Below are 24,149 nucleotides of genomic sequence, written 5' to 3'. Positions count from 1 at the left end.
TGGAAACCCAGCCCAACTTAATCTTAATCTTAAGTTATGGATTCAATTGAATTGATTGCCATAATTTTAAAAAAATGTTATAATTTTTTTTATTAGAGTTTGATGTTGAACCGAATGCTAATTTTATATTTGATTTATCACTTTTCTTCTAAATATCGAATCAAACCGCATTGTAGACACCTTACTTACAAGTAACGAAAACCTTTTCTTCCTTAGAGATCACGGTTGAATTTTTAACTTTGTATTCCTTATGGTCTCTGAAGACATTATTTGCTATTAAAACCTTTTTGAATTGGCCTTCACGAGGATGCTGCCCATATTTATTTATTATAGCATACCTCAATGATATGCTTATTTTTCCAATATATATGCGTACAAACTCTTTGAATAAAGATACCACTACCTAGGATTGTTCATGTTTGAGTTATTTCATATTGTTGGACACATATGGTTGTTTTTGAAAAACAATGCTCTCTTTATAGGTCTTGCCCAAGCATGGTGATTGTTGCTTTGAGAGGTGGATTCACAGATTGACGTAGGACTCTTTTCTCGGATGAACATAATATGGACTGAGTGGATTCTAAGAAGTATTAACTTGAATATGTGAGTTATCATTTGATGCTCTACAAAACTAGGGTTTGAATGAGCATTGTGGGCACAAACCATGAGAAAAAGTTGTGCAATAGGGCTCCAATATGGTACTCTTGTACGTTCAAATAAAAAGGAATATGCTAAATTTTAATTTTGGTTCCTCTTTAATGTTTTATCTGTGATTTTAGTACTTTTATTTTTTTTTTCGATTTTGATCTCTTTAATTTATAAAATTTACATTTTATTTTGGTCCAATAACCTAAACCTAACTTAAGGTATTGTAAAAAATAATTTAATTAATTAAAATATAAAATAAAATATGTGTCGCACAAAGTCCTTGCTACTAAAAATCACTCTTGACGGTGCCACAGGATGGAGAGAGGTTGTGGAGGGAGTTGGAAAGCCACCTAATATATGTAAGATATAGGATAAACTTATACACGTTATATCAATCCAAAGAGTATAAATGATGATGCATGGTGGACCATCCTAAAATCCACAAATTAATTAATTATTTTATCATTAATTTGTAAATCATGTCTAAATTTCAATAATGAAATTAAATCTATTTAACTTCATAATCATAAAAAAATATTACTTATTGTTATTCTTTATTTATTTTTATTATTTATCTTAAATACTAAAATTTGTGACTTTTATAGTAAAAACAATAATTAATGAGCATTGAGCGCCATCAACGTTTGTGGCATTAGATGTCCAATGGATGCAAAAGTAGGTGACCTATACAGCAAACATAAAACAAAAGTGATCTCTACGTAATTTAAGGCGAAATCAAAAAGCATATTTATTTTTTAAAATAGTATTCCTCTTCTAATATTTAAAAATGAACGAGCGTAGGTTAAGAATATATTTAGAACTCATCCTCTTTTAAGCATCAGGTCAATTTTATAATTTCTAAAGTTTTTTTTTCCTTTAATTCGTATAAATTTTTATTATATGCTAATAACTAATAAGTAATAAAATTAAATAATAACATGATAATATTTCTAATCCATTAATTTATTACATCATTAAAGAGTCTAAATCACTTATCACATGTATGTTTTTTTTATTAACTATATCTTTAAATTTCTCCTAAACTAATTTGATCAAATAAAGATTTGAAAGCATATTTTACTTTAAAAAATGATTACACGTGATTTGTCGATCTATTTTACAACCTAATAAATTAATAAGCAATGGATGTGATTGGTTCAATTTGGTATCAATTAACGCCTTTACTTGATAATAAGAATTAAAATAATTTTCTATAAAAATTAAAATCAAAACATTTTTTCGAAGACTATAATAATAAAAAACCTTCTATTTTAACGGAACTAAATTATATTTAAGTTTTTCATTTATTAATAAAAATATATTTAAAGGAATTCATTAATGATTAAAGTCTTGTTTTTTACTATGTGTTTATACCACTTTCCGGAAAAGAAATCATGCAAGTCAGCGGAGGTACGAAGTTCCGTGGCACGGACTCCAAATAGATCACCAAAAGCGTGAAAGTTTAAACTTAACAATTCCAGGAAATCTTCTAAAAAAAAAAAACAATTCCAAGAAATCTCACCTAATAAAGAAAGAATCCCATCAATGGGTCCAGTCAAATGGGAAAAAAATATAGTAGTAAAAAAATAATAAAATTCCATCTATCTCAAATAATACTTCCTAACTTTAATTGGGTACGTTCAGGAGAATGGAAAGAGAAATGTTAATTATATATTAATTTTGTATAGTGTTCTATATAAAAATTGATAAAGAAATAAAGAAAAAAGTTTAATAACCATACCATAGTAGTATAAAACAATTTTATGTTCTCATTTAATTATAAATAATTATTAGGATAAATATGTTTTAAGTCCCTTGTAATTTTGTCTTTTATGTTTCTAATTTTTGAAGTTTTATATCTTTTAATTCAGTTTATGTATTTTATTGAAAATGTATTTTTAGTTTCTTCATACATATTATTTATTTAGGATTTGATGTGTTTGGAAAGACATTTTAAAATTATTTTTTTTTATAAAAAAGTATCATGTCATTGTAATTAATTTTAAGAAAAAACCCTCACACTCAATTCTAAGAGACAAAATTAAGGTTCTGAAAAATATGTTTGGAGAGATCAAAGACACATTTTTAATAAAATATAAAAATTAAATTGAATGATATGATATTTTGGAAATTAAAAAAAGGATAAAAGTATAAAAATTAAAAATATATTTTCCCTATAATTATTTATATAACTTTTAAGATAGTTATATAAAAATTATAAAATAAAATAATTAATATAAAAATTAACAAACTTATTTTATATGATAATTATTATTAAATGATTATATAAAATTATTTTATACGGTAAACGCATATTAGAAAAAAAGCTGTATATCTATATATGTTTCTTAGTTTCTCTTGACCAAAAAAAAGTGAAGGATTACTAATTTTTTTTAAATTAAAAAAAATTAAATATATATCATATAAAAAATAATAGTAATTTAAGACTACGTACTAATTTTTCATTCACTAAAAACTGCCATTAAACACATAAAACAATAGTTTCATTCTCTCTTTTTCTCCTAAACTAGCCTAAATATTGTATGTGTAGATATTAGATATTAGATTGGGGCGACTTTGTTTTCTTTTTCCTTTTTATGTTTCAATAAACATACTGTATTTGTTTTAGAACGAATTTTGTTGTTTATAAAAAACATTACAAAATAATTTAAGAACTGTTATATTAGGTACCAACAATGACAACACGTGGTACGTACTCATTCGTGTGTCCAGCTATACATGGAGGCACAGAGTTAACACATTTAAAGCTAGTCTACCGTACTATTTTTATCTTGATTATTCCAGCTGTTAATTATTAGTGCCAAGAGGAATTGCAAGAAAGGTTATCAAGTAGACTAATAAGAGTCTAATAAAGTAATAATAAAATATTTATAAATAATATACTAATTAAATATTTTAATAATATAATAAAACATAACAGTAAATAAAGTTCAGAATATTTAAATAATTAAGTCTAATAATAATATATCATTATTAAATAATAATTTGTATAAATTATAGTATTGGTAGATCATTCTTATCGAGAGTTTAATGTTATTAGAGAATAAAAGATTAATATTATTAAAGGTGAGAATTTTGTATTTGAGAATAACACATTAAATGAAGATATATTAAATGTTAAACAGATAAAAAATAATAAAAAAAATAAATTACATTTTGGTCTAATTTTTTTTACTTGCTAACTTGTTGACTTGGTGGTAAACTCAAGAGTCTATCAAGTTTACTTAGAGTTTATAGAATTTGTCCAAAGTTTAGCAAAAGAGAGTTTAATCAAGAGTCAATCAATAAAAAACAAGTGGACTCGTAAGCTCGTAAGAGTTAACGAATTAACTCTAAAAGTTTGATAATCATGATTGTAAGGAAGGAGCACAAAAATTAATGATGTCGAATATGAAGTAACCACTTTATTTTCATACCGGTGAGAAATAAAAAATCACCTTTAGATATATTTATAAAATATTTAAGGAAGACAACTCGATTAATCCATTTTCTTTTTAATATATTTGAATTTTTTATAACATTTTTTTTATAAATTCGTTCAGCCCTACCACCACCACTCTTCTGTCGCACTCAGGATCATCCCCTTCTAAATCCATCACTTTCAAGATTTACAATCACGATAAAAAAAAAAAGATTTTTTTCATTTTATTGGAAAAGGACTTTCTCAATGAAGTAGAAGTGCCATGGCTTGCAATTGAAAATTAAATTCCTATTACTTTCCATAATTGAAGCATATGCTTTGAGAGATGGAATGCTTTTGTAAGATATGACCGGGCTCTAATATGCATAGAGGGATAAACCATTTAGAAAGATACTAGTGTCCATTGAACCGTTCTCGAATGTGATATAAATTTAAGAAGTTTTGATACTGATATTTTCAATTTCATTTCAAATTCCGAATCTCATCTCAAATTCTTAATCCATTTCAAATTACAATATTGAATCCTTTTCGAATTTTAAATCCGCAAAACCCCAAATATAAGAATTATGATTAATAACATAAAATCAACAAATCTAGAAACTAAAACAAATAATTTTGTCCATGTGTAAATACTAAGACATAGATATTGTGAAAATTCAGGACAAATGAATAATTAAATCTAGTATTATTTTATCTAATTATTGACTTATAATTATATTTTAGTTTTTGAATGTTAAGTATTTTTTTAATATTCCTAATAATGAATTATTTTTATTGATAAGAAACAAATATATTATCTTAATTATTTATGTTAAAATTTGTTTAAATTGAAAACTACAAGTATACAATTTAGAAAAATCTTATTTTTCTATGTTTTAAAAACATATATCACGTTAATTTTAATATATAATAATTGAGAATTAAATAATTTTATATTTATATAGAGTTAGATATATGATAAAAAAATTCAATTTAACAGTAGGTTTTGAGATGAAATTATACACTAAAAAGTTATTTCAATAATGTAAGAGTTGATGATAAAAAAACTTAATAACACACATTGTTATAATTATTAAAATTTATTAAAAAAATATAAAATAAAGAGAAAGATTCATTAAGAGCATGCCTAGTATTGTGGAAATAGAAGAGAGAGAGAGCAAGGGAAAAAGTGGAAGTGAGCCATTTAATAGGTAGAACTGAAGATTTTTTTTTTCTTTTCAAAAAATAAGCGGGACCTAAAAAAAAATTTCCACTCTATAAAAAATAGGACTACCAACGTGCCATAATCACTATATGGCAATTCCAAAATCGATTATGCACTGCAATGCCATCTTTTTTTGTTACACACATGTTTATTAATAATATTTTTTTTATAAAACCAAGTTATCACAATTTTACTCTATTTCTATTCAATCAAACAACTTAAATTTTCACATATTTTTCTAATTTTATATATTTTTTTCACTTATTCACTTTCATTCCTCACAATCAAACAGTATAAATAAAAGGTCAAACTCACAAAATTTTATGAATTTCAATAAATTATTTCATCTAATAATAAAAAATGTCTTAAAAATATGTTTTTAATATTTCTCAACTTATAATTATTTATATTATAAGCTAAGTTAATATCTCTTCCCACTAGACATAGACTTGACCGATAAAAGTTGAACTCCCATTTGTTTTAACCTCAACTTTTACGAGGAAAACACACCTTTTTAATTAAATATAACTATTAATTAAAAATTAAAAATTAAAATTACAATCATAGATGTTCATATATAATAAACTACGTAATCATAAGATCAATTACTATTTTTAATTTCAAAGCTATCCCTCTACTCTCTAAAATAAATGTTCTGATTTTTTGACACTGCAGAATGCCAAGACTCTCTTGACCCTCTCTTCATTTCTTATGAACATTTTCCAGAAAAAAATATATATTTAGCGAGGGATGAGGAAAGAACATTCCACATGTCTGTGTAATAAGGTACATTCTCCCGTGTGCAAGCCGTGTTCCACTAAGGTTTAGTGCACTATGTTTATTAAAAAAAAAGGTTTAGTGCACTAATTAATTAAGGTCTTGGTGGTACTTGCTTCAATTTTTTTCTTAGGCATGTGTATGTGAGAATGCAATTGGGCCAGCACAGATATCCATTAATAATTTGGTACTTCACCAACCGTACTTGAATACTTCATACTTGATCCTCCATATTGCTCGTTGCATGCTATAAATATGATAAGTTGTAGACCCTTTTCGACTAGCTATAGCTGAATAATCAAATTCCAACACAAAAACGAAAACAGAACAGAAGGGAGTTGTAATAAAGACGACAACAATGGAATCAACGCATGTAATATCCATTTTGAATGGAGAAGAGAATGTTGTTCCAAGGAAGAATGATAACACATTCCAATTTTCACTTCCACCCGTTTTTTCCCGTCTTAGAGAAAACAAAGTAATCCATCAGTTCTCTCTTTGCCCCATCACTTCCTATCTGAGGCAAAAGAAAGACACTAAAAAAATTATCCACAGCATCAAAGTTGGAATCTCCCTTGTATTGATTTCACTTCTGTACTTCGTGGATCCTCTCTATGAGCAAGTTGGAGATAATGCTATATGGGCTATCATGACTGTTGTGGTCACCTTTGAATTTTTCGCAGGTACTTTCATTAATTAGTAACACAAATCTAGATATATAGTTTAATTTACCTCCTACTTCTTATTGTCATGCATGGCTCTGAAGCAATGTATATCAACTATCTAGTTTGATTAACTTGCAGGAGCTACGCTAGGAAAAGGTTTAAATCGTGGAATTGGAACTGTATTAGGAGGTGGACTGGGTTGCATAGCCGCAGTTTTGGCGCAAAACGTTGGTAATGGTGGAGTTGCCAACTTGATTATCATTGGTACTTTTGTATTTATCTTTGGTAAGTTTCTAATTAACCTCTTAACTATGTTGGTTTAATTATTACAAATTATAGAGTTACACAGTTTGTGTTTCATCAAAATTGTAAAGAATTTCGGACAAATGCATTGCAATTGCAGTTTTAGAAACCTTTAAAATTGTAATATCGAGAGCATGGCCACGTTAACACTTGTAATATCCAATATTTCATCAATAGTACTAGTTAGTTTTTTATTTTATCATATCATGTATCTATTATACTATTTATATATTTTTTTTGTCTCTAGGTGCCATTTAACTATTAAAGCAACTACATTGGAAGTGCTTATCTGGTTCTAATCTTATTAAGTATAAATTCTTATCAAGAGATGTCTCTTGGAGCAAGTATTTAATAAGGTTACAAGTGATTATTTAAACACCCATGCTTTAAAATTTTTTTAGATCTTGTGTGCATGTATATTTATGGAATACGAATGAATATATATAAGGATGTGATGTTATTCATAAAAGCTATATAGTAAACTTTTTAAATTTATTGAATTGCAAAAGAAAAATTGTTACAAATTACAAAAATTAAAATAAGTAATATGTAGTTATTTAGACTTATTTAAAGTAAATAAGAAATATTAGGTCAGAGAGGCTCTTAAGTGCATATGGATTATTTTTCCAATGTGAAAACTGTGTTGTTCTACTAATATTCTCTGTGTATGATGATTGAAGTTGATTTGGGCCTATATATATTTAATTAAAGTGCTTATTAGCTTTAAGCAGTTAGTGACAAGCTTTTAATTTAATTTCAGGAACATTTGCGACATATTGCCGCCTATTCCCTAGTGTGAAGAAGAGGTACAATTACGGAGTGATGATCTTTATCCTCACTTTTAATTTGGTTGTGGTGTCTGGTGTGCGCATTCAAGATCAGAAAGTTTGGGAAATAGCACGTGAACGTCTTTTAACAATTGTCATGGATTTCGTTGTGTGCATTTGTGTTAGCTTGTTGGTTTTCCCCTACTGGGCCAGCGATGAACTTCATGATTCTACTGTCTATAGATTTCAACACCTTGCCAATGCATTACAAGGTATATATATATATATATATATCGCTGATATACGTACAGAACTTTAGTTTCTTCCTTTTATACTATTTTTCGTAGTCAACTTGAGTATTTGTCATACTAACTCATAATCAAATATGTGAATGTATTTAGTTCAACTAATTTTTTTTTAAAAAGTTATAATTTATTTTTACTAACTTTCTGATGGATTTTTTTCGTAACCGAAAAAAGATTTTTTTTTTTTGCAGTAATTGTGACATGAATTTTAATGATAAAAAATATTAAAAGAGGATCAATGTACGTATATCAATATAAAATTAGTCACTCTTATACTGTTTATTAATTTATATAAAACTGTAATTTCTATCAACCCATTAGTTAAAAGTTATTAAAGAATATAAAATAACTTTGGTTTATATCGGTTTAAAAGAATCCTTCCTCGTATTAAAAGATGTTAGAAAACTGTATTAAAAGTGGTCTCTTAATGTTATTGCTGATTTTCATTTATATACTCAAGCTCTGACTATGTCCTTTTTAATTATTCTTTTCATATGAGAAGAAGATCTTTGCATTCCACTATAAACAATATACATCCAAAAGGTACTTTCGAGAATATTACTACTCTCGATCCAGATACACATATTCGCTTTCTAATGCATAAAGTCGTGATCAACTTTGCATTCTATATCCTAGTGGATGGCAAGAATGGGTTTTGTTGAAGAGTTTAATTTCAATGTATTAGCATTTGTATTATATTGATATAAAATCATAATTAATTTCTTTAGTATAGGGCCATGAGATACTGTCTTTCTTTCTCTAGCTTTCATAAAAAAAATCATAACACTTTTATATGTGCATGGGTACGACTTATGGCCCACCCTATCAAAATAATGATCATCTTAATAAATTTACATTTTCTTTAATTTCATTTTTATTATATTTTTTATCTCTCTCATTTTTTTTATCATATATATCATTTATTATATTTATATATAATTTTTTCTTTAACTTTTTTTCTTCTTATTTTAATCACTTTCTACCTTCCTCCATATAATTTTGGAGTATAGACGTTTATCATCACCCCTTTAATATTCCCTCATAGTTCTACAAAAGTAATAAAGTTTTTTGTCTTTCGTACTATATATAGGGTGCTTGGAGGAATATGTCAAATGTGCTACTCAAAAAGAAAATAAGCCTGGTTCTAGCTTCACTGTTTGCAAGTCGCTGTTGGACTCTAAATCAAAGAATGAGATGCTGGTACGTATTCACATGTCTGTGCGCGTGTTTGTTTTGTGTCATTATGTGGTAGAAGTAGAATCATATGTTGTTGAATACTTATGAAAGCTTTTACGTAAAACTGAGACATCTTTAATTTCATGTTTATTTTAACTTACTGGTTGTAATAGTATAATTTTTATCGAGAGAAAGAAAGGATACAGGTGAATAATAAAAAATATATCCTGTGTTTCAGGCAAATTTCGCAAAATAGGGACCATGGCATGGAAATTTTGGATTTTTCTATCCATGGGAGGAGTACCTAAAGATTGGAGAGGTTCTTCGAGAACTTGCTGCAATTATTCTTGCTCTGGGAGGTTGCCTCCAAGCCTCAACTACGGTATGTAATTAAATAATACATTTAGGACTAGCCAATATCCTTACCTTAGTGTGAATTACTTTTGTTGGCATATTGATGCAAGATGAAAAAAGATACAAGGTTAAATATGTTTTTATATTTGTAATCACTACTAGAAAATAAGGTTTTAACATCGGTTATTTAAGACTTTCAACATCGGTTATTAATTGATGTTGAAAGTACCGATGTGGAAAGTAGTATCATTAACATCGGTTTTTCAAAACCGATGTTAACTAATAAATACAACATCGGTTATTTAAATAAGCGATGTTATATGATACAAATTATGAAAAAAAAAATTATAAATCTATAAATTAACATCGGTTTTTTAAAAAACTGATGTTGTAAGTGACATTTAACATCGGTTTTTTAAAAAACTGATGTTGTAAGTGACATTTAACATCGTTTATTTAAAAAACTGATGTTGTAAGTGACATTTAACATCGGTTTTTTAAAAACTGATGTTGTAAGTGATATTTAACATCGGTTATTTAAATAGGCGATGTTATATGATATGAATTATGAAGAAAAAAAAGTTATAAATCTATAAATCAACATCGATTTTTAAAAAACTGATGTTGTTAGTGACATGTAACATCGGTTTTTAAAATAACCGATGTTAAATGTGATATTTGACATCGGTTTTTAAAAAACTGATGTTGTAGGTGACATTTCACATCGGTTTTTAAAAAAATTGATGTGAAATGTTACTTACAACATCAGTTTTTTTAAAAACCGATGTTAAAAAATGTTGAGGTAAGTGACATTTAACATCAGTTTTTAAAAAAACTGATGTTGTAAGTAACATTTCACATCAGTTTTTTTAAAAACCGATGTTGTTTTAGAAATTTATTTTTAACATGATGTCTGTTTTTTCAATAAATCCCAAAAATAACCTGCAAATTTTAAAATCAGACCACACAACATATAATTTTCATTCTGTTTTGAAACAGTTTTTACCAGAAAATTCAATAAGAAATTTACTAATTACTATGAATTTAAAACATATTTAATGTTGAGACATGAATTGTAAATTAAGTAAGTAAATATAAACTACAATTACAAGATTGTCTAAACATCCTAAGTTTCATTTTTCACTTTCAAATAGTACTTTGCCCACTGGTTGCGAAGTGCCTTCAATCTTTCTGGTTCCAATGGTCTAGGATCAGTGAAATACTGCATGATATAATAAAACATAAGTTAATAATATATTAGCAATCATAATAATATGAAATTTGGTGAATTAAAAATTACCATTTCCCAATTATTATGGAAATTTCCTAAGATTATAGTTGACATCCAATGCATGACGTAATACCCACACTCAGTGCTTCCTTTTTGTCTATTACACTAAATACATTATGAAATTTAGATATGCAACGTTCAGTACAAATTAGTCTACACAATACTAAAATATAAGTGATCTCCCATTTCTACATCAAACGGTTCGGATTGTTGCCCACTCTGCATGTCTGTCATTTCACCATGCCATATCCACGTCGTATAATTCCTCTTAATTCCATCACACAACAGATGCTCTCGTATGTCATCCAGTATTTGTCGTCTTCCATTCAAACAATTGATGCAAGGACAATAATATTTTCCATCTTCATCCGGTTGACCTCTTTGTGAAGCAAATTGTAAGAATTGCTCGACGCCTTCCTCATATTCTGGGCTGATGCGACTTTGATTCATCCAACTTCGATCCATCTAAGTAATAACTCGGTCATACTCTCAAAGTTATTCGATGCATGAAAATCTCACTTTTTTATTAAAGGTGTGGCCCTATCCCATTCGGCAAGACCGTCTTTTATGGTAGCTTCATACATCAGGGTTAATTCTATTTTGTTAAATTTGACAAAATTTTGGCAGCATTTCGCATTGGTCTCTAAGTACACGACATGAAATCGGTGAAATTAATTTCCCGATAATCAAGTATGCACTCAGAGAACAACTAGAAATGCATTACCAAAATTTCATCAAATTAAACAAAATAATTTTAACCTTAACACATGAATCTACCATAAAAATATCAGTCTCCCCAAACTGTCCAAACGGACAATTCAAGATTTTTTTTTTTGACAATTCAAGATTGAATACAATGATTAATGCAAACTGTCCGCAAGAATCATTGCATCCAATCTCAAACGGGAATCTAAGGTTCACTCATCATGAACACAATTTGTATAGCATATATCAATTGTCATTAATGGCAGTGAACACGTAATAAAAATATTCATTGGTAACAAACATTTGTACCTGTAACAGTGGTTTCTCTATCAAATAAAACCAGCTGAAGTTCCTTTTCTTCTACTATCTGGTATTCAATAATCAATATACAGATTAGAGATTAGTTTTTGAAACCTAGTAGCTGTCAATATAGACCATCACCAGTGGGTTAGGACCAGCATAATAAATTAAAAGAAACAATTAGCCCACATCTTAAATGGGTGGCTATATGCATTAACAGGAAGACTGTATATACACACAACAATGCATGCCAATTACCAATAGCAACAACTAGAGACATTAAAATGCAGATTATGCAGTCTATATTATTATTACCAAATATCAATAAAGCTCGTAAGTTGTTACTAGTAGGCAAGGGAAATTCTACCTTGTATACAAGTAGGCAATGCAGATATTACTTTGCTTTTCGATTTGGTTTCAACTTTCAAGACCATGGTCATTTCATCCGTTGAAATGTAATGTTAACATGAAGGTTGATAAGAAGTGGTTAGTGCCAAAAAGACAGAGGAAAAACACTAAGGTACCTGGCTTGAAAGTCCAATTGTAGGCTTGTAGCCCATTCTTCAAAGCCTAGGTTTGGCAAATATGCTAAAGCCTAAAAAAAGATGGTGCTTGCCAGTTGCCATTACCAATTTACCATGACTTCCCATGCCAAGTTACCAATAATTATGAATTCCCTCTCTTTCTATACCCCTCCTATGATAAACAATAAATAAATTCTGCATCCAATGTACCTAATTCTCTTAAGTTTAAACCTAAAAATGCCAACTATAACATGAGCCAAGGTATCGCAACATTGAAACTGTAAATTAATGCAGAAAAATTATCTCCATATCTGATTAAGGTTTTCGCGGTTGAAAATGCTAAATGTGAAGTTCTGAATATTTAAATGCACATAATCCACAGGTGATAATCAAGAGAGACAACAGAAAACGTCGAGGAAAATCGAATTTAACGATTCCCGTGAGAGTATTCGATTGAAAATGCGAGAAACTAGCCGCGAAATGAAGAACCTTGACATGGTGCGTACCTTTCGAAAGTGAAAAAAAAAAATTGATGAACGATGGAAAGAAACGGCATGCGTACCTTTTTCACGATGATGAACGATGGAAAGAAACGGCGAGCGAGGGTTCGGGTTTTTATTGGGAGTGGGAGAGAAGAGGGTGTACGCTTTGGTTTGGTTTCTCTCTACTGTGCGCTTCTATGCCCGATCCAACTCCGTAAGTTTTTTTTATTTATTTTTACTCTTAATAATATAGGAAATATTTGCTCAAAAAATATAGGAATTATTTATTTATACGGGGAAGGGGGAAAAAACAAACTCCATTATTTAGCATAGCCTTATAAAATGCATGATTTAACGTTAAAAAAAAACATAGCCTTATTTTCTTATTTTTAGATTGACCAATAAATGACGAACCTCATCTCGGTCCAACCCGATTTTTATATAGAGTAGTATTTTTTTTTGTTTGCAGGAATTAAATTAGATACAAAAAGATTTACGATAATTTGTAATTTGCACACTCAATTCAATCAATCAAGTTAGATCATTTAGTAATTTTTGCTGATAAAAAAAGATCACTTAGTAATCTTATATACATTTAACTAAATTAACATAATAATTCTTTGTTAAAAAATAGGGAGATTTTCTACTTCTTATCCCTTAACTTGTTTTTTTTAACTAACATAATTATGTTTTGTAACAAAAAAAAATAACATAAATACAATTTAGTTTCCTTAAAAAATTATTTTAATCTCATTGATAATATGAGAAGATTTATATTGTCAATTAGTTATTCCTTTAAAAGTCTTGATTTTATTTTGTCATTCAATTTAGTTTAATAATTTTATTTTTTTATAAGAATTTAATAATTTTACTTTATAACATGATTAGACACACAAACAATATTTTATATTGTTGTTCAATTAACATAATAAAATATTTTATAGTATCGTTGAATTATAAATCATATTATAATTGAAATATTTTTAGTTTAATTTTTAAATGTTTACCTTTTGAATTTATAATTGTTTCTTAATTATTATATATTTTTAATTAAAATATAATTAATAACGCAATATATGATTTTTTTAAAATATATAAAAATTAAAAAAAAATTTATATTAACATCGGTTTTTTGGAAAACCGATGTTAACATATTACACGTTAACATCGGTTTTTGAAAAACCGATGTTAACGTGTATGCATTAACATCGGTTTTTTGGAAAACCGATGTTAACATATTATGCGTTAACATCGGTTTTTGAAAAACCGATGTTAACAAATGATGTTAACATCGGTTTTCCAAAAAACCGATGTTAACAAAAACCGATGTTAACATCATTTGTTAACATCGGTTTTTCAAAAATCGATGTTAAGAATAATACTTTATTTACAAATATGCCACCGCGTTTAACTTAACATCGGTTTTGTAAAAAACCGATGTTAATAAGCCGATGTTAAAACTACTTTTTGTAATAGTGAATATATATATTTTTAGTTTATTATCTAAATTTTTTATTTTACTATCTGACATTTTTTAATTTTTAGTTTAAATACTTATCGATCTGAATATGTTAAATAATGATATTAAATTCTATTAATTTATAATATCATTACTTAATTAATGATGCGATAAGTTTATTATATTATCATTTATATATATATATATACTTTTAATGTAATTAAGAAGGTATATTTACTCTTTGGTCTTTAGACCGGATGAAGTGAGATATTTAATTAACTAGCTTGCTTAGAGGCATACGTGAAATTTTAAACAATTCGTGAGCAAAATAACCAGTATCCATAATGATCAAAATCAAACAAGCTAAAGAGATAATCACATCATATTACATTTCGAGAGTGGAAGATATACATAATGATGTGATGCATGCATGATTAGTTTCATGATATGAAATAACAAGTTACATATAATTTCATTGCTATGAGTTGATCGATGCTAGTATTTTGTTTCAGTTGCATTTTAGGTGTAAGCATTAGTCGGGATGAAAGAAATGAAGAGGAAAAGTATTTCTTGGTGTGGGGAGAATTACCTGTCAAACATTTTAGTTTTAATTTCATTAACTAATATTTTATAACCACCCCTAAAATTTTAGTTGAGTGCCAAATGACTAGACATCCACGTACAATTAAGTTTAAATAAATGGCCGGCAAAAAGCAGAGCGCGGTTCTCTGTTATATTCGGCAAAAGATCAACACTAATATTATTCACACACCATTTGTGTCACTTCTCTTGCATTATTTTTACGTTAATTAATGATATAATTCCCTATTAACCGATAGAAAAAAGTATAAGAAAAGGAGGGTAAGAAATCATTTTCCAACAAAGGACGAGTGCTTACTATTGAATATTGGAACGTGGATGAAGACAAAACATGCCAATTGCAACTTGATAAGAAAAAGACAATAAATAAATAAAACTCTGAAGAAGATTCAAACCTGCCCACTATATATATATAAATGAGAATTGTTAATTATTAAATTTTTTTTTGAAAAAATTAAATTCATAATTTTTTTTCCTTTTTTCTCCTTTTACTATCCAACCAACATTATAACTCCCAAACCCACAAAATATAAAAGTGTTCTGTTATAGAAATTGATCAAAGAGACAAAGACCATAAGAAGATGGGTATTCCTTCAGAAATTGCAGCAGTTGGGGTTGTTTTGTTGTGGCTGTGGAGTGTTGCCGTGGACAGTGTTCCCAACACCAACATCACTGTCATTCTGTGCAACGTTGGGGCGTACAGCTCAGGTGATCCTTTTGCTGTGAGTTTATCCTATGTTGTTGGAGAATTGGAGACAGAGACTCCAACCAGGAAAAACTACGATTACTACAACATTTCTCCTTATCCTAATGCATTTGCCTATGGACATGCTGCTTGCAACATTAATCTGACTGCCACTGACTGCAAAACCTGTCTCGGTGTTGCTAAAACATCCGTGTTCAACGGGTGTCCGAAGCGTGTAGGAGCTCGTTCGGTGCTGCATGATTGCACAATCAGGTATGAGCAGTACCCATTTGATGATTGAGATACACAATTATTGGAGCTTTGTTTTTCATGTTTCCACCAAAAGGCTTTGTAAGCAATAAATTAATTTGTTTCTGTCCCTCAAATATATATGGGTTATCACTTATGAAGTCAAAAACACTGGTACTACCTATTCGCTCATCAAGTCTCATTTTGATTTCAAATTGCTTAATATGATTTTCGGTTATGATTCCTTTACATATTGAACAGGATAAACTTACTAGCCTTAATGTAAAGCTTCTCAATAATAAAATTAGTAAATGCGTGATCAAATTAACATATTTTGACATGAAAAAAAAAATATATGTCCAGGAAAGGTCATACCGGTTTATATGCTTGCTACAGTAAGCTAGAAGATTATACATGTGAATAAGTGTTAAATAACATATTTAAATTAAGGGTGTTGTTAGGTGTACCTAGTATTATTGCTGCTGTATCCGGCACTCTACGTGAAAAGACAAAAATATCCCCCGGGTATATCTAAAGTAGTTTCTGTGCATCCAGCTCATTCTACTTGATCCGCATATGTTATGATGTGATCCGCATATGATTTTGTTGATCCGCAGTTGACAAAGTTGATTTGCAAGTTTGTTACGGATCAACTTGATCTGCAAGTTTCTTACAGATGAAGTTGATCCGCAAATTGCTTACGGGTCAACTTGATCCACACGATTTGCGGTACCTCGTATGTCACCAACGACCACCGCAACACTGAACACGCTTCACCGAACCTAACCTTTGCCAACGAACCGAACAAAATGCAGCAACGACGAGAGAAATGGGAGAAGAAGACTGCACAAAAAAATATCTGTTGCGGATGTTTAGAATAGAAACAGTTTTTAAAGGGAAAAAAAAGTCAGGAACATTTTTGATATTTACAAAGAATGCTGGGTGCACCTAACGACACTCTTAAATTAATTAGGAAAGTTAAATAAGAAAGCAACTAACTAGTTAAGACAAGTGATTTATTTCGAAAAAATTTCTTTGTAAGTAGTTATAACTTACAAGAAAAGAAAAAAAAAAGGAAGTAAAGTGAATCAAATTTTTATGTAATTCAAATTGTGAACAACATAGATGAAAGTTCCAAACATGATAACTACATTGATTTAAACTTATTATAAAAGTTTGGATTTGATAAATTATTTCCTTAACACCCCAAGTATTGATTATAAGTTATATATTGAGATATGAGTTTATCCCAACTCAATTAAAGTGCTATCACTTACTAATAAAATTGCCAACTCGGAAGACTAAAAGGTGACAAACAACAAACATTCACGAATTTTTTAAAGGAGGCAAGATTAATTAAGCATATTACCAACCAAACCAATATTTACAGACATTAAAAGATAGGGTTCATTTTGTGTTTTAATGTCTAAAAAAATTGCATATATACATGAAAAATTGGATGAATGTAGTTTAATTTTTCAGATGCAAGTTTGGATATTCATATGCAGCCGTAAAAGTTAGAATGGAAGGATTTATTTCTATTTTTCAAAAACATATATTCAGCAAATCATTTAGTGAAAACAAGTGCAAAATTAAATGATATTTATAGCTCACAAACTGAGGGATGAAACTATTCGTAATACCAGCTCCTGCTGATACTGTCGATTTGCAAAAGTTTCATATTGATGGAATTTCAAATTTCAAACCAAACGAACCTTTCATCAATTAGTTACTTTATTAGGAATCTTATGTTACAGAAGGGGAGTGCCAAATTTGATCATCTGCTAGATCAACATTAGCTTATTCCAGTAAAACGAACAACGCCATACCATATCAGAAAACATAGTACCAGAATGTCATTACAGCAACAATGCCACTTAATATACAAAGTGTGTCCAACCTACTTTCGTTTTTAATCTTCTCCTCTTTCAACTTATTTTGCACTTTTGAGAAAATAAGACAGGATTCAAGTACTTCACTATAGTTTTTGCTCCTTCGGCAGCTAAGTGCTTCCTTAAGAATAAGCAAACTGTTCCTCCCATTAACATGAGCACCTTCCATGTCTTCCAACTGCATACTCAACTCTGTTGTTTTAAGAGTTGTTTGAACCCCCTCTTCTTCAGTGTGAACCACTCTAAACTTCATAATAAGGATGCACTGCACTACTTGAGAAGGAAAAATGTCCTTGGCAGAGAGAACAGATCCGAAACGAAAGACGAAATCCTTATCTGTTGGCCAATGTCTTTGTCCATCTAAGGAGATCCAACTTGCAAGATTAGCAGATTGCTTTATTTTCTTGTTTACTATGATCCAACTAAGCAAGAGACCATCACGAAGCTCCTGCCATAGTTTCCCATCTTTCTTTTCCCTTTCCATGGATGTTATTGGTGGCAATCCATCAGATACAGAAAGGGTAACCACACCATCATTGTTATCATCTCTATCCGCACAACTCAGAAGATCAATCCGAAAAGGACAGTTGTAGAACCACTCATCATAGCCATTTGCGTTTGGAATTCCGCATAGAACTTTGGAGCAGATTGGTTTCTCCTTAAACCTGATATCCACAATGGAAACAAAATCTGATGGAGAGATGCTTTCAAATTCAATCATGTCCCCATAATATTTGGCCTCAGTCCAATCATCAGGGTACTCAAGATAGCTGCTCAATTGATACTCTCCTACCTCCTTGTTTATAATAAGAGGAAAACAATCTGCATAGAATTTTCTGAATCCACCGGTAGAAGATATTAAACTTTTGACATCTTCCCTATTGGTTGAAGGCCACACAGAAGAACATACATTTTCCCATAAACTCTCTTCTTTTGAGATGGAAGAAAATGATGCACAAGTGCAAGCTGCACTAGCCAACGTAGGGCCATCAAGGCGTCGTAATATGTCATAGAGGAGATCACTATTCAATGAGGCAATACTCTCAACAGGTACGACTGCCATAGCAATAACCCTATGTCTGTCAAAGAATATAATTCAAATCACAAAACAGAACACACAAATGTAATTTTTTTTAACACAAGAAAACAGATTGAATTAATCTTTTTAATAGATTTATTAGAATTTGGGTTTGGGTCTAACTTGACCTCAAAAGCTAGCTCACAGAATCAGGATTATTCCTCACTTATATACTTTATCTTGGTACTATCTTTAGCTGATATAAAACTTGGATTTTTCCCGATAACATTAGCCAATAATGGGGGGTACAATACTTTAGTAACATAACACAATTCTGTAAAGACTAGAGCCAGTGCTCTTGAGGACTAACGAGGACCAAGTAGCCTTAACCATTATGGAAACTCGCATTTAATAAATAACCTGCAACCCTTAATTTATATGATTGCAGCAGAATGCCCTTTAACTTCAACTGTTCAACATTACAAATTGATCAACAACAGGTGAACTAGATTCCCTTCTATTAAACTCAAACATAAAACAAAAACAATCAATAGCGGATTAAAAAAAAAAATCAATAAAGGTAAACAAACTTGACAATGCCCCCCTCGTAAATGGGAAATGAATAGAAATGCTGTCAAATTCAGCAGGTCAAAATGAACATAGATGCTGTCTAATTCAGCTTATCAAAAAATATTAGGAGGGAAATACAGGGTTGTCAGTAGTTACCTTAAATATCGGACATGATTAATGATCAACAAGAGAAAGCTGCTTAAAACAGAAGAACCAAGCCAAGAAGGGCAGAGGAAGAGAAGAAAGAAAAATAAAATAAAAACTGATTTTGAAGGAAACCCAGATGAAAATACGAAGTTTTCAAACGACCATTATGTAAGAAGATTGGTTTAAAGGTCACAATCCATTCGCTTTTGGAAGAAAGTCATTCCAGTGGGGGGTACTGTGCTTGTGTCGTTCTGGTTCTTGGTTGCTCTCAACCTTGAGAAGACTCGAACTTGACTTGAAGCGGGTTTTGAGATAAACATTTGAGGTGGGCGCCTTGCACTGCCCGCTCCATGCACCACACAGATTTTGCCACGACCGCAAAACCACTTTTAGCAAAAAGAATCTTGAGTAAACGCAACTTGTCAGATAGTTTATTTTAGGTATTCACGAAATCATTAGAAAGAGACCAACTATCTGATTCATTAAATTTGGATTTTAATAAGCCGTTTTTATCAAAATATAATAGTAATTTTGTGTTTGTATTGGTTCAGAAATTCGTTTTCATTTCTTTAGTAGTACTACTGCAAAGTTATTTAAATACAAAATTTATATGTTAAATATTTTAATTTTTATAATACGTATTTAAAAGTTAATATATATTATTACTTTTAATAATAAGTTAAATTACTTCTTTTATAACACTTTTCTATTCTTAAAATATTTTTATAATTATTTTGAAAAGGAAAAATAAATTTATTAACTATATAAAAACAAATAACTAATATGGATTATTTATTACTAGTATATTCTAACTTATACCTAAACTTTACAGTAATATATATAACATGCGTTGATACAAGTGATCAAGAATCTAATATGAATTATCATCTTCTTCATGAGTGATAATTTGGGATACCTCTACTTTACTACCACATTTGCTTTCCAAAACAAAAGTTACATGTTTAACACACATCGTTTCACATTGATGTGATCATAATATTGCATTAATATAAAATGACAAACTCATGGTATAAGTAAAAATCTTTACTTCCGTAAAAAAAAAAATCTTGACCAAACTAGTTTATTGAAATAATTAAAATTATAGTAGTAATATGAATAAAAAAAATATACTATTGCATGTTTTTGAAAACATTACTCAATTTTATATAAGATTAGCCGTGAGGAGACAAAACCTAAATAAATGCAAAGGGTGACAGCTTCAACTTCAAGGCACCAACTGAATAAGGAAGAACAATTGCTCGTGTGAAATGTCAATGACTGTACCTGTTTCGTATTTATGACCAAACCAAACGCCCAAATTTTTACCATTCTCAAACAAATCTTAAAACTTCATAGAAAAAAAATCTGAAGAAACCTTGTTAGTTTCTGGTGGTCGGATGTGATGTTTAAACAGTTTGTACGAGGAAAGAAATTAAAAAAGAAAAGCAAAAGAGAAAAATTAAATAGAAAAGCTTACACTTCAATTGTCACTGCAAAGGAGTTGATATGCAGCAACTGCTAGAGGCGTTTTATAATGGTTGTAAGGTTGCTAATTTAAGCCAAATTTACAAAAATTAATTTCTAATTAGGCCAGACCAGCGATTAATTCTATTAAGATTGGCTCTATTAGAATGTACATAGTGTCCTAAAATTTTATGAAGCATAAAAGGTAGAGTCAACGTTGGGACGAGTTTTATTTGGACAATATATATACAACAAGGAATGATAAGGTTAGAGAGAGCCAGAATTATGAACAGATAATGGGGAGTTTGCACGAAGTGTTAGATTTAAATCTCGTTACCACTTATTGTAAAAACAATAATATAACCAAAGAGGTACTAATTAAAAGGAAGATTTGTTGGATTAATGACTTGAGATGTCATAGGCTTTACCTCCATAGTCGTTAGATATCAGTTCAAATAGAGTCATTAAAATGGGTTAATTAAACCTATAGCTAATAACTACTGGTAATCAATAAGTTAATAAAGTTTAAAGTGTTTTGTAAAATTATAAGCTGAATTAGTTGTAAATGTAAAATGATAAAAAAAAAATTACAGATGACAAATGGATCGAACTTAGTAGGCTAGGCTAAGCTCAAAAAATATAAATCTGTTTTTTTTTTTTAAAAAAATATTCTTTAATTCATACAAATTTAGAAATAAAGAAAAAGTAAAATCGACCAATTTGATCCCACCCACCGGACAGGCCACCACCCGCTGTGCGGCTTGCCTGGACCACAAAAAATTTTAGAATTTGGGTCAGGCAAACCCATTTTACATATACTTAAAAAGATAAAGATGGTTAGTACAATTTTTTTAATTTACATTAATAATTTATGATAGAGTTGTTTAATCCCAGTATAATTACGTAGAGAATCCAATAAACTCACTATAATTAAGTTAACGTTTAGCTTGCCAAATACTAGAAACTACTAAATTTAACTCGAAGAGCGTAGGGCCTTGGTCTTAGGTGAACTAGTGAGGTGTTGGAGCTATGGCGATGAAGTCATGCCAAGTTGGGGTTGGGTAAGGTTGAATTGACTCCGATGAAGTCATAAGTGACGTATCTTCCATCGGTGTGGTCAACATTGACCGAAGCGCTGCAATGGGAAAACATATCTTAAGAAAACTATTGCTAGTATTTCAATTACTGAAAAGAGATGGATTCAATTAAAATCCATTTATATACATCCAAATCAATCTTTTGTAAAAGCTAATTATTAACATGCATTATCAAATAGTAAAAAAAATCTATATATATGATGCAACCCGATAAGCAGACAAAGAGCTATAAACTTTGTCTATGATAAAGTATTGCATGAACCAAACTCGAAGATGCCAAGCTCAACACTTAAATTCTACAGTAGAAGTTAGAACACGTAGTTCGGCTTCCATAGAGCAAAGAGCTGAATCCCAATCTGGAAGTAGCCATGCAAAAGATTGTCTTCCAATTACAATCCAAGTCCTCGGCTTCTCACCACCATTCACAAACCCAAGGCACAGCACCTTATCATCACTCACACTCACCATCGAGTTTGCTCCAAATATATATCCTCCAAACCGTCTTCTGATTCTGCAGCACAAGCTCAATGGTAGGCACCGCCGCCCCCAAACGCGTGGCGACCACGTTCTCACTGCTGAAGCACACCTCAAATGGCGCCACAGAAGCCACCCTCGTTATGTTCCTAGCAGCAGAAGCTTTTACAAAAGCCTCAGTCACCGCTTTGAAGATCGAAGCCTCCAAAACAGTGTAAGGGTTAACGGAACTGATCTTGGTTCCGCCAACGCCGCTGCTGTTTATGGACAACAGAGTAGTGTTAACGCGCACAGATTTTTCATCGATTTTAATCGATTTCACGCCGATGAAATACTCGGCGGAGGGTTCTCCCAGGGCGAAAGCGGAAGCGGTGCTAACGGGGTTTAGTAACAACGGCGTGAAGGTGAGTAGCTGAGAAGCATCGACGTTGGGGAGAAGAACGTAAGGTCCGTCACCGAAGAAAGCGACGCCGTTTGAAGACGAGAGGCAGACGGCGAATTTTCTACGGAAGCTGAAAGCGGAAGCGAACTGCGAGGGGAGAGCGATTTTAGTTCTGCCGAGACCGGCCATGCCGCTGACATCGGTTGCGAGGCCTTGGAGTAAGAAGGTTGGGGCGCAGGCGAATAGAAATCGTGAAACGGTGGCGTTTTGCTTAGGGTTGAAGCCGTTGGTGGATTGGAGTGAAACAACGTCTTCCGCGAGCTCGCCGCTGGTGGCGGTGCCGGTGACGGTGTTGTCGGGGATTACGCCGCACGTGTTGTTGTTTTTTCGTTAATGAATCAAAGCCTCAAACCACACTACGCACGACATCTTCAAAGCCTCAAAGCACACTTCTTTATATATGTGGATCATTGGCCTCTTAACTTCTTTTTCAGACTTCAAACCTTTGTGGCTACGTACTTAATTTTTAGGATGAAATTTCTATGTTCGTCTCGCTAATTATGTTAAATTTTTATAAGAACACAATTAATGTTTTTCATATTCTGTAGGAATTTCAAACATATTTTATCTTAATTTTCTCATTTACTTATAATTATACATTAGCTAATAATATTATCTTCATTTAAAAATTTTTTATTTATAAAAAAATCGAGGAAAGAAAAAAAAATATGAATGATGTGTTGAAAAAATATGTAAAAATATTATACCTTTTTGTCGAGAGCTTTATTAAAATTTAACTTTTAATATTAAAAGAATCAGACGACAAAATCCAAATAACGAGACGTTTTTATACCGTGTTATATGAATTAAACACTACAAAATTATAAGCAAGTAAAAATACATGAACAATTTTATATTTATTTATTTTAATTAAATACAGATTTAAAGAGAGATAGTTATGACTTAATTGTAAAATTCATTACTTTATTTTATCTATTTTACCACATCGATCTTTCTATTTTTTTTAATTTATTATATGAGTTTTTTTATATTTTAAAATATCTGAGTTTCAAAAATTAATTTTAATCGTTGACCGTTAAATTTTAACTGGTAGATAGATTTTGCAATTAAGTTTTTTTATAAAAGATAAAGTTATAATTTATTAACAT

The 24,149-nt window shown here is 30.2% G+C and overlaps 3 protein-coding genes, 1 long non-coding RNA gene and 1 pseudogene across 4 annotated transcripts; 2 read left to right on the top strand and 3 right to left on the bottom strand.

Moving 5' to 3' along the window:
* The first annotated feature begins 6,429 nt into the window (after positions 1-6,429).
* Positions 6,430-9,681, top strand: LOC100806618 (aluminum-activated malate transporter 14). The gene is made up of 5 exons (XM_026123993.2): positions 6,430-6,754; positions 6,875-7,021; positions 7,800-8,078; positions 9,202-9,311; positions 9,544-9,681. The coding sequence occupies exons 1-5, from the start codon at positions 6,430-6,432 to the stop codon at positions 9,679-9,681; spliced, it is 999 nt and encodes a 332-aa protein (XP_025979778.1).
* Positions 9,682-10,640: 959 nt separating this feature from the next.
* Positions 10,641-13,213, bottom strand: LOC102668871 (uncharacterized). Its single transcript, XR_001383030.2, has 3 exons — positions 13,024-13,213; positions 11,947-12,004; positions 10,641-10,863 (listed from the first exon to the last, which is right to left on the bottom strand). It is a non-coding gene; the product is annotated as an uncharacterized lncRNA (long non-coding RNA).
* A 2,370-nt stretch (positions 13,214-15,583) lies between these two features.
* On the top strand, positions 15,584-15,988 carry LOC102666546 (antifungal protein ginkbilobin-like protein). Its single transcript, XM_006589750.3, has one exon. It carries the CDS (start codon positions 15,584-15,586, stop codon positions 15,986-15,988), a length of 405 nt encoding a protein of 134 aa, XP_006589813.1.
* Positions 15,989-17,731: 1,743 nt separating this feature from the next.
* LOC100805565 (F-box protein At2g27310) lies at positions 17,732-19,924 on the bottom strand. The gene is made up of 2 exons (XM_003536855.4): positions 19,573-19,924; positions 17,732-18,907 (listed from the first exon to the last, which is right to left on the bottom strand). The coding sequence occupies exon 2, from the start codon at positions 18,889-18,891 to the stop codon at positions 17,770-17,772; it is 1,122 nt and encodes a 373-aa protein (XP_003536903.1). The 5' UTR covers positions 18,892-18,907; positions 19,573-19,924; the 3' UTR covers positions 17,732-17,769.
* A 2,340-nt stretch (positions 19,925-22,264) lies between these two features.
* Positions 22,265-23,370, bottom strand: LOC100805022 (probable aspartic proteinase GIP2; annotated as a pseudogene).
* Between the last annotated feature and the right edge of the window lie 779 nt (positions 23,371-24,149).

The sequence above is a fragment of the Glycine max genome, chromosome 10 (genome assembly GCF_000004515.6).
Source record: "Glycine max cultivar Williams 82 chromosome 10, Glycine_max_v4.0, whole genome shotgun sequence".
Classification (NCBI taxonomy): domain Eukaryota; kingdom Viridiplantae; phylum Streptophyta; class Magnoliopsida; order Fabales; family Fabaceae; genus Glycine; species Glycine max.
This window is presented reverse-complemented; position numbering and strand designations above follow the sequence as displayed.